This window comes from Salvia splendens, unplaced genomic scaffold, assembly GCF_004379255.2.
Source record: "Salvia splendens isolate huo1 unplaced genomic scaffold, SspV2 ctg952, whole genome shotgun sequence".
Classification (NCBI taxonomy): domain Eukaryota; kingdom Viridiplantae; phylum Streptophyta; class Magnoliopsida; order Lamiales; family Lamiaceae; genus Salvia; species Salvia splendens.
The window spans coordinates 9,740-20,958 of NW_024599641.1; the positions used below are offsets into that span (position 1 = coordinate 9,740).

Genomic DNA, 11,219 nt, shown 5'->3' on the forward strand with positions numbered 1-11,219 from the left:
CCCGGTCGCGACGTCCGACCGGATGTCCGACCGGACGTCCGCCATTGGAGATGCTCTTATTGACGGGAACGAGAAGTACAACTAGGCCGCGAGGCGTTTGGTGACGCCTAAAGTTGGGTATGGGCTGGCGCAGGATCTGAGGCGGGCAGGGGTGTATGTGAAGACGGATTAGTGAGCGGGGGGGTTTTTCAATCTCAAGAAGTTTAATGGTGACGGATTAGTGACAGATTAGTGGCAGATTAGTAACGGATTAGTGACGGATCAGTTTCTCCCAGTTAGTGACGGATTTGTGACCCGGTAATTAAAACCGTCAAAAATTTAATGGAACCGTCCAAAATGGACCAAATGTGATCCGATTTCAAATGTGAGGGACCGAATAATTCAAAAGATAATGGTTTGGACCAAAATAAAAAACGCAATATGTTAAGGACCATTTTGGGACTTTAGTCTTAAATTTATAAGAGCATAGACCTTACGCATTATATATACTCTAAAAAAACTAATATAACCAAATAATATTACTCAATTAAAGGATCCTTATATGAATTGTTTCTAGTATACTCTTGTAATTATCAATATATAGAATGAATAAAAACTTGTCGCAGACTAAAATGCAAAAAATTGTAAGTTTGCTGATGTAAGCGTCAGAAAATGGAAATGTGAAGTCGCTGACTCGGTGGCGATAAATTGGTTAAATACTCAAATTATTACTAATTAATAAATTATTATGGTTATATCTATTACAATTTCTCCAAAATTTTGGTTACAGTCTTCCACAATGCTTCTTCAATAAGATGTTCTTTATGATATCAAATTACAACATCATGAGTCTGATCAACCATAAATTAAAAATAATTAAGGCCATGAAGGCTCTATTTTTGTAATTATATGTTGGGTGCTTGTTTTCTTCGAAGGTACGTACTCCCTCCGTTCCGCACTACTCGCACTTATTTCCTTTTTGGGCGTCTCAAGTTAGCACTTTTTTCATTTTTAGTAAAAATTTTCACCTACAGCCGTAATTTTTGACTTTCCTATACACTCATTCCTTAATCTCCGTGCCGAAAAGGAAAGGGGCGAGTAGCCCGGGACGGAGGGAGTATAATTTTGAATCGTATCTTTCTTCTCTTTCTCTCGTAAAATTTAAACATACCAAAATTTAAACAAAAGAATAATTCTTGAAGATTTTTTAAAATACTTATTTCTGCTAAAAGAGAACATGGATAAACCTAGCTAAAAGAAAGTAAAATTTACAACAGAATATGTCCAAGAACGTGTAAAATTAAAAATATTAGTACTAAAAATCACAATTAATAACTGATGAAATAGATTAGGGAAAAGAAGATGCATATGCTATAGTAACACGCATATGGAAATAGGAAGTTTTTATTAATGACAAAAGAAAATGAATAATTAAAGATGCATTATATTGATATTGGGGAACAAGATTTAGTTAGTGATAAAGTGGAGATGCAAACGGAGGTGATGATCGGCGGCGTGGCGGGAGGCAAAGGCCTGAAGTGAATCCCCAGCCTTGGGTTTGTATTTGCGGGTGATGTTATTCCATTGGTGTGAGAGAGTCATAAAATGAGCAATTCTCAAAATCAATGTGTATTCAACTCCATCTGCATCTAGTGTCGTCGCAACGCGCAGACCATCTTCTCCTCTCGCCTTTTCTTTCTCATCTTCCCTCAAAGCCCTCAACACCCTCTTTTTCTGCTCTGCTCCGCTGATGGTCAGCTCCCAGTGCTTCACATCCCTTCTTGTAAGCTCCTTTTCGAACAACAATTCTTCTTGGATTTGATTAGGGCTGTGGTTAAGGTCTTGTTGAATCTGCAGCTGATTAGGGCTTCTTGCCTTTCTTTTCCTTCCATCATTCTCACCCCCCATTCCTTTTCCCTTGCTCATCCTCTTCCGATTCCTGCTTCAAAAATGTTGATTAGGGCTTCTCTTTTTTGAACACAATTCTAAACTCATCATATCCTAAGCTAGTTGAGTGTTTCAACGAATTTCACAAAACACTAATTTATGAATCTTTCGAAAAATTCAATCATAAAGTATGAAGATTCTTTAAAATACTTTTGTTATTTTCCTGATATATAAACCTAAAAGAAAGTAAAATTTACACGGCGCGAATATACTCCAAGAAGGTCTAAAATGAAAAACATAATCAAACATGCAGATTAGGGAGAAAAAGGCAAGAAGATTTACTTAGGGATAAAGTGGAGACACAGACGGAAGGGAGCAGTGGCGGAGGCAAAGCCCTTAACGGAATCCCCGGGCATGAGTTTGTATTTGTGGAGCAACGCATGCAATTCATGTGAGAGTATCATATAACGAGACCACTGCATTTCCAATATCAATTTGTATTCAACTCCATTGGCATCTGTCGTCGCAACGCTCAGACCATCTTTCTCTCTCGCCTTTTTTATTTCATCTTCCCTCAAAGCCTTCAACACCCTCCGTTTATGCTCTTTTCCGGTGATGAACATCCGCCCCTGCTTTATATCCCTTTCTGTAAGCTCCTTTTCGAACAATACTTCTTCTTCTTCTTCTTCTTGATTAGGGCTGCGGTTGAGATCTTGTTCCATCTTCAGCCTTTTGAAATCTTCTTCTGATTACGACTTCTTGACTTTCTTTTTAATTCTGATCATCATCTTCGCCTTCAACCCCCATTGCTATCACTTCTTTTCCCTTGCTCATCTTGCTTCACTTCTCCTATTCATTTGCTGTGTCTCTATAGTTGAAGAAAAAAAGTAAGTATATATTAGCTAGCTAGCGCGAGAGAAAACATAACTGCCAACTCCCAACTACTTTTCTTTCTTATTTCATTTTATCTATATTTTTATATGAATTATACCATTTCATCTTTATACTTATTACTGTTACTACGGTTGCTTCGACTCACATTATAAAATGAAATAACTAGTGCAACGTCTATTGATATTTTTTTAATCACACTAATTCATATTTCTATATACAATACCCACATTTAAAAATAATTTGGGCTTCTAATTAAAACTTTCAATTTTCACACTAGCCCGTTGGCCCAAAAATGTGCATACAATTTGCTCGGGTGTTAATTAAAGCGTTTACTATAGAATTCTCCCACATAGTTGATCTCTTTTTACAGCATCCACAATATGGTGGACTAACCAATAGTGTAGCATTAGGATTAACCACAAATACCTTCTTCCACATCACTAGAACTAACCGTTTGCCACATCATCAGGGATTAACCAAAGCACAATAATAGCCTAGCACTAGGACTAACTACAAACACCTTCTGCCACATCACTAGAACTAACCGTCTGCCACATCATCACGATTAGGGGTGAGCAAAAAAACCGGAAACTGAATATCCGAACCGAACCAAACCGAAATTTTAAAATTCGGTTCGGTTTTTCGGTTTTTCGGTTCGGTTTTAAAAATAAAAAAAATTAGGTTTTTCAGTTCGGTTCGGTTCGGGCGAAGAAAAAAAACCGAAAAACTATTAATTTAATATATTATATTATATATAATATATATATTTTTTAATATATTCTACTATATAATATATATTTATATATAATATTATATTATATATAAATATTCTATTAGTATATATAAAATAAAATAAAATACACACACACATATATTATATATATATATATATATATATATATATATATATATATATGTATTATGTTTATTTTTTTCAGGTTTTTCAGTTTTTTTCCGGGTTTTTTGGTTTTGTTCGGGTTTTTCGGTTTTTTAAGTTCGGTTTTCGGTTTTTCGGTTTTGGTAAAAAACCGAACCGAAACCCGAATGCACACCCCTAATCACGATTAACCATAGCACAATAATAGGCTAGCACTAGGACTAGCCGACGTCCTAGCCAATTAAACAAATTGACAAATATTAAAAAATGAAGTGCAATGAGTTGTAAATATACAGTATAAATAAATAAAAAATAAAAAAATCGGCTAGCCGATCGGTGTCCGCGCAATAGCTGACTAGCGATCGGCTAACGGTCTAGGTCGCGGATGAGCGCTCGTCCGTCACCCGTTAGCCGACTCCATTAGTGGACGTTCCCACGCCCTAACCGCTAGTCCGTGGTCTAGTGCGCTATTACGGATGCTCTTACTTTACTTCATATAATGTACATTATCGCATAACAATTAATGCTATTTTATTCTCCACAAAAACAACAATAAACCATCCACCACAAAGAAAATGGCACAAGGATGCAAAATTATATGTCTAGTAGAATAAAACAAAGTTACAAATATACAATACAGCTCTTTTTACAAATTATGGCTTGATTAACCGATACCACTATCATTAATATTTAAAGCTAAGCAATGGCATAAGCAGGTAACTTGGAGCTTACAGGGACTTTCAGATCTTCCCAGCCAACCTCATCTAGCTTTGAGAAGGTAAAACAGGAGTAGCTTGAGCAAGAAGCCTAGAACAAACAAGTACTAGTATGCCTTATCCCTTAGCAATAATATCTTCAACTGTTCTTCTAGAAAAGCATTTGTTGATGATGTCCAACCTGCAGATACTGGTGCATCATAATCAGATTGGAAAATCTGGTCTATGGCCAAAGAAGGATGCATATACTAACATAACAGTAGGGGAGTGCCGAATTCGACTATATTCAGAAATCCGGGAAGGTTTAAGAAATCCAGGGCACGAATGGCTAGGAGCAAAGATATGGAAACATGAGCAGATACACAGATATCATTCGAAATCTAACAAGTAGTCAAAATCTGTAGAAGCAAAAATTAGCTTATAAAAGATCTGTATTCGAAAATAATGTTCTTAGACTGGTTAACCAAAGCATGCAATAACTTGGTTAAAGCAGACTGAGGGGATAGCTCATAATCAGAAAGCAACGGAAATATGACCCGTGGACCCATTTCCATAGGAAGCTACACAAATGTTGACCTAATGGACACGAAAAATGTTTCATACTATTACTTATATCTGTATATTTACAACCAAATTTGAATGCTCAAACTCATAATCCACCATTTTGTATCAACTTATGTGTATATAACTCTTTAAACTAATAATCAAATTTTGTATGGTAGCCTCCATATTCGACCTAACAGTCAGACTAAAGGAGTTCACGAGGCGTATCCATTTACTGAGAAAACATATTTTTACCTCGATTAATATCATTGACAACTGCTGCTACACAGGTATCTACCTTATTTCTGTAACAGGCGGAGAAACGGAGAGCAGTCGACTGCTTTAGCAACTGCTACTGATGCTACATTACAGGTATCTACCTCATGTTTTTGTATGTTATCATTGGTGAAGTAGAAAATTCAGAAAACGAGAATCAGTGAGATGTAAATAAATATAAATTAGATGTGATAACCTAGAATGTAAATTGCATCTTGGCATGCCTTACGCCGTTATAACCAGTTTCAAGAATACATTAGTCTCTGAAAATGAGCACTTCCTTTCATCTAGATGTTTGGCCAACTGTATTTTGTAGGAGCTATATGAGTGGAATGTTCACTACAGGCAAAAGTTTGGTTTTGTCTTTCTCGTATGTGCATCTGGAAGAAGTAACCCTGAGATAATCACTGAGATTAAGGTAAATATCTCGTTGCTTGGGTAGATATCTTTATATTTGCTCTTAGTTTATAATGTGGTTTGATGCAAAAGCTCTTCTTTCCTTTCTTCATTTGTTTTTAATTTCTTTTTTTTGGGGCAGAAACGGTACCTAACAGGCCAATCATTGAATTTGAGCTTGCGGCAAGGAACAAATGAAGATCACTGAATTACGTTCTCCAAGCTATTCACAGCTAATGCAACTTCTGCTTCCACCAAAGACCTCATATGCGGATGTGGTGACAAAAGCCAGAGGTTCTGTGCAGATTGGCTATTTCCGTTTCTAATCTTTAGTTTATGCTGGTACATGTTTTACTTGGTTTTTCTCAAGTTCCTGGACCTAACTTACTGGAACATGAGGGAATTCAATCGGCTATTAGTCTCTGCAGTTGTGGCAGTAGATGTTCTCAAATACTGATGTGGTTTTCTTGAAATATTTATAGAAAGTTGATAAAGAAGAGTCTCCATACTTCTTGTTTTGACTATCAATGCTGTTTCTTTTCCTTACAACCCTAACTTATTTTGTGAGATAATTGGCTTGCGACTTGTACACACTGTATAATAGATGAAACACGATAAGTTGTTAAAAAGGAGGAAAATGAAGTTGTGTGTGTGTTTGAGAGAGAGAGAGAGAGAGAGTGAAATACTATATGTAAGAAAACTGTCATGGTAAATTTGCCTTCATACATGAATATGCTTCTGTTGTGAATTCTCTATATGTTATAGAGATTGTTACCACAAGAATTGTGTAATGTTTTTAGTTATGGTTTCAGATTTCCCTGTAAACTCATTTTCTCCGACCATTTTGTGCGTGATCTTCAAATGGTCTGATGACCTCTGTTTAACTGCAGAAGATTGCATGAATGTGATCGGAGGCCATTTGACCACTGCAAAGGAGCCTCCTGAAGCCGAGCCCTCAAGAGCATTCACAAGGACACGGCCACCAATCACGACCCACATCCTCGATGTAGCTCGTGACACTCCAGCTTCTGGCGTTGATGTGCATCTGGAGATGTGGGCAGACAAGCAATCACGGCCATTGTTTGGTGAGGTGGATTCAGGCTGCTGGAAACTGGAGGGTCGGTCAAGTACAGACAGAGACGGGAGGAGCGGACAGTTTGATGAGCATGGTGGACGCTCTAAAGCCTGGGATATATCAGATTAGCTTTCGACACGGGGAAGTACAATCCTGAGGGGTTTTTCCCTTATGTGGAATAGTATTTGAAGTGAAGGAATCCTAGAAATGGATCACTTTCATGTTCCTTTGCTGCTCTCTCCATTCTTGTTTTCCACGTATCGCGGAGCTAGATTCTAACCTTCGTCCACCTAATAATGTATTTCTCCGTTCCTAGTTTATTAAGTCATTTTTCAATTACGTGAAGTTCAAGATAATTGAGTCATTCATTGGCAAAGTATATTTACGGAACATTTGTACGTTGTACATTGATATTAGATACGCCATGAATTCCCAATTGTTGTCCACTCTTTAAAATCAACTTCATTGGCAGGGAAAACAAATCTCTATACCTATTTATAGGAATAAATGAAAGCATTTTATACTTCAAATAACTGCCCAAAAAATTCATTTGCATGCATTTGATTCAAATTGATAAAAAGAAAAGGGTGAAAGTCAAAGATTAGCGAAAATGCAGGCCATCAAGGATAAGATTACTGACATGAAGGAACTCCACAAAGCAAAGGCTGAAGCAAGAGAGGTTGAAAAGGTAAGGAATTTTCTATGTTATGGAATATTGATTTTACAATTCATATAAATTTTGAATCTGCGTGCTCTTATCTGGTCGATACGATAATTTCATGTTGTGTTTACGTGAGATCCTTTTTCGTTTTCGTACGACAATAATTTTTGTGCCGGATTGAGTTTATATTTTTATTATTTATTTTATAATTAGGCATGGATTTGTCGTTTCTGTGTGGTTATATGATAACGACCCGACTCTCACGATTTGAGTTATAATAATTGATAATGATTGAGTTGTACAGGCAGAGAGACAAGATGCAAAAAATCGACTTGCGGTGGTTCATCAGGTGGCGAAGGCAAGAAAAGCTGAGGCGGCGATGGATTATCACGTCCAGAAAGCGCGGAAAAGGCAGCGGAAGTACGGGAAGATGTTCCCTCAGGCGGCGCAGAGCTGCCCTCTGCGGAGGAACTCGATGATAGCCTCTCTTACAGCCAGGACTCTGCATCAGCACCACCGTCTCAAGACCTTTACAGCGGTGGCGCCCCCCTGATTCTGGCCATGACAAAGCTGCTTTTCGTAGACGCCCCCTTCTCCCCTGACACCGCCCCCACCATCCAGAATGATAGGCTGTAGCCTGCAGATTCATTCATTCATATATCCCTTTATATATAATTGAATAAACTTGTGCAGATGCATGCTTTTTGCAATCATCTACTATTATTTTCGATTTTTATTCGTTCTTTGATTTTAGTGTAAATGTTGCTGCTTCATTTGATTTGTTATTTGGCATTAGGGATGATGAAAATGTGCTTCTTCTGTATTTGTGTATTAATTGGATTTATTGAAGATAATCGTTGTGTTTTCTGTCTAAAAACTATTCAACATCTCTTATTCCGTTGCAAGTTTTCAAGTACTACAGTTGTGATCGATGAAATATCCCTTAGGCCCTTCTTGTATGGTGAAATGGAATAGGGAATGAAATGTCATTCCTACCTACATTCCATTCCTTTACTTGGTAAATTTTTTGTTAGGAATCACCATTCCTTTTGGAATGGCCATTCCATTCCACATGAGAATACTCATTCCATCCATTTAGCTAAGGAATGGTCATTCCATTCCATTTTCCTTTCTTCTTATTTTAAATTTTAACAAAAATTATACAAATATTATTTTATATTATATTTAAATTTAATATCATCACAATTTTATAATAAAATTAAAATTTTAAAATTTTTAATAATTAAAAATCCACACACACACGCTTCACACATTTCATATACTACACACATTTCAACACTACATGCATTTCACACATTTCACACACTACACACATTTCAGATACACTATACACACAAAATGCACACATTGTACACAAAATAAACACACTATATACACTATACGCAAAATATACACATTGTCTACACATTACACACAGTTACAAATTTTAACACGAAATACACACACTTCACACAAACTAAACTTTCAAATTTAGTTCAGTTTTTCGGTTTGATTCAATTTAAACTTTTGAAAATTTTCCGTTTTTCGATTCGGTTCGGTTTGAATCGGAAAAAAAAATCTAAAAGCGGAAAAAAAAAATTTAAAAATATGATGCTTGAAATGTGTGAAATATGAGTAGTGTTTGTATTGTGCGAAATGGTGTGCAGTGTGTGTAGTATATGTAGTGTGTGAAATATGTGAAATGTGTGTAGTGTGTGAAGTGTGCGAAGTGTGTGTAGTGTGTGAAATGTGTGTAGTGTGTGAAATGCGTGTAGTGTGTTAAATGTGTGTAGGTTTTTTTTTGGTAGAATCAACATATTAATTATTCATATTTCATTCCATTCCATTTATATATTAATTTGTAGTTATCAAATATAGGAATGGAATCAATTAAGGAATAACAATTTCATTCCTTTTGCATTCCTCGTGCTTACCAAGCACAAGAATGGAATGGAATTGTCATTTCATTCCCACCTTCATTCCATTCCTATCTCCATTCCATTCCTCCTCATTCCCATTCCATCATACCAAGAAGCCCCTCTTTATTGTTTCATAATCAACCAAAACATGTTTTTGTATTTACATAATGGCACAAGCATTAGGATTTTCATCACTAAACAACTGAGGAGCATGAACATAATGTATGAAATATGGAGCTCCACCATCCTTTGCTTTCACTTCTACTTTCTCAACTTCCTTAAACTCCTTAATCACAGTGGTTTTCTCCTCAACAACCTTAACCACTTTCTCTTTCTTCTCCCCCTCTTTCTTCTTTTCTTGCACAATTTCTGCATATTTGTGCACCTTCTTTTTCATGTATGCCTTCAGCTTCTCTGCCTCTATAACTCTTCAACCATTATCGTTTGTGCTTTCATGTCTGTCTTAACATTATGTACCTGCAACAATATAATCTGTAAATCTGTAATCATATTTTTCATTATTATTCACAAATGAATTTCTATGATATATATGTTGTAATTTTTGAACCTCTGTGCATTAGAGTCGCCTACGTGCTTCCCTTTCGCATTGATGCAATGCAAGACGCCTTCATAGTGATTGCTCTTATAGCTTCCTTCTGATGTATTTGTTAAACAACAAATGTTATTTAGTTGTAGTATAAATTTAGATGTATCATAATTAATTACTACTACTTTTTTCTCATCTTCCTTGGATTTTGTCTCAGAAACTAATTCAACTTTTTTCTTGCTCCATTTTGGAGTCTGGTGTTAATCTTCTTGGCATCAATGGCCCCTTTTACTGTGATTTCACCCTTGTCAAATTTTGCTTCAACTTTATGGACTCCTGATCATGATTCATGAATATTGGTTGAAATACACAATGGTGTATTTATGGAATTTAGATTCTACTTTAGTAAGTAGAATTAAAACATGATTCATAGGATAAGTTAACTACCTGGGATTTTAAGAGGGCTTTTGAATGTCATGTGCACATTTTGGGCAATGCAAATGTGCTTTGTAAACGGCTGTAATCACTTCAACTTTCTTCTCTTCTTTAGCCATATGGAGTAGTAGTTTGCAAGAAGCAAAAACGCAGAGAGCTAAAATGAGGATGAGAAATTAGGAACTAGTGTTAGTGTAGTCCTAATTAGCTAAATTGTTCAAATTGGTTGGTAGGATTTGATGCATATGGTTCACCATTTGTGGAATCAACAACCACGAAATTCTTGTTTAGTGTTATACTACTATCTTTGAATTTTGCAGCTACAAATTTAGGAAATACAAGTAGTTTAGATAATGTGTCTCGTGTTATAATAACGTGTTCGCCTTGCCTTCTTTCCCCATTTTCTACTGCCTCGTGTTTTATCTTTTATGTCTTTTTCTAGTGCCCAATATATTTAACCTTCTTAGCAATAAATTAAACAATACATCTAGTGAGACAAACTAAATTTAAGCATTACTTTAAATTATTAATCATCTATGTACCTCTACAATTCTTTTTAAATAATCCTTTTACGGATATACTTCATTTCATTTAAATTAATGGATGTTATTAGCCCTTTTTGAGTGTTGGGCTGTATGAACCATTTCCTATATTCATCTTCTTCATTATATTTTTCATTTTGTTTGGCCTTCAATGAAATTAGTTGTTGCAAATGGAGTATAGATAAAGGTAACAGGCACATGCTTTTTAGTTATGCATCTAATATAGTTTGGTGTGACTACCAAAATTAATTTGATTTGCTGAGTTGGTTGATTATATGATCAATTCCAGCGCAATTAATTAATCGTTGCCTATTGACGGGGGTGCCATCATTTCCATTACGCTTCGTGACAAGTATGTAAGTAGTTGTAACTATAGATTGGAGTTTGAATTTCTATTTCAAAACCCTTATCTCTTATATATATAAATATCAGTATAGGTAACTATAGATTGGAGATTTTATTTTTTCTTTCT

At 35.9% G+C, this 11,219-nt stretch overlaps 1 protein-coding gene and 2 pseudogenes across 1 annotated transcript; 1 reads left to right on the forward strand and 2 right to left on the reverse strand.

Annotated features, from left to right (window-relative positions):
• Positions 1–1,367: 1,367 nt before the first annotated feature.
• LOC121791880 lies at positions 1,368–2,588 on the reverse strand. Its single transcript, XM_042189696.1, has 2 exons — positions 2,209–2,588; positions 1,368–1,918 (listed from the first exon to the last, which is right to left on the reverse strand). Exons 1-2 carry the CDS (start codon positions 2,586–2,588, stop codon positions 1,447–1,449), a joined length of 852 nt encoding a protein of 283 aa, XP_042045630.1. The 3' UTR covers positions 1,368–1,446.
• Positions 2,589–4,465: 1,877 nt separating this feature from the next.
• LOC121791881 lies at positions 4,466–6,922 on the forward strand (annotated as a pseudogene).
• A 2,461-nt stretch (positions 6,923–9,383) lies between these two features.
• Positions 9,384–10,324, reverse strand: LOC121791882 (annotated as a pseudogene).
• Positions 10,325–11,219: the final 895 nt, after the last annotated feature.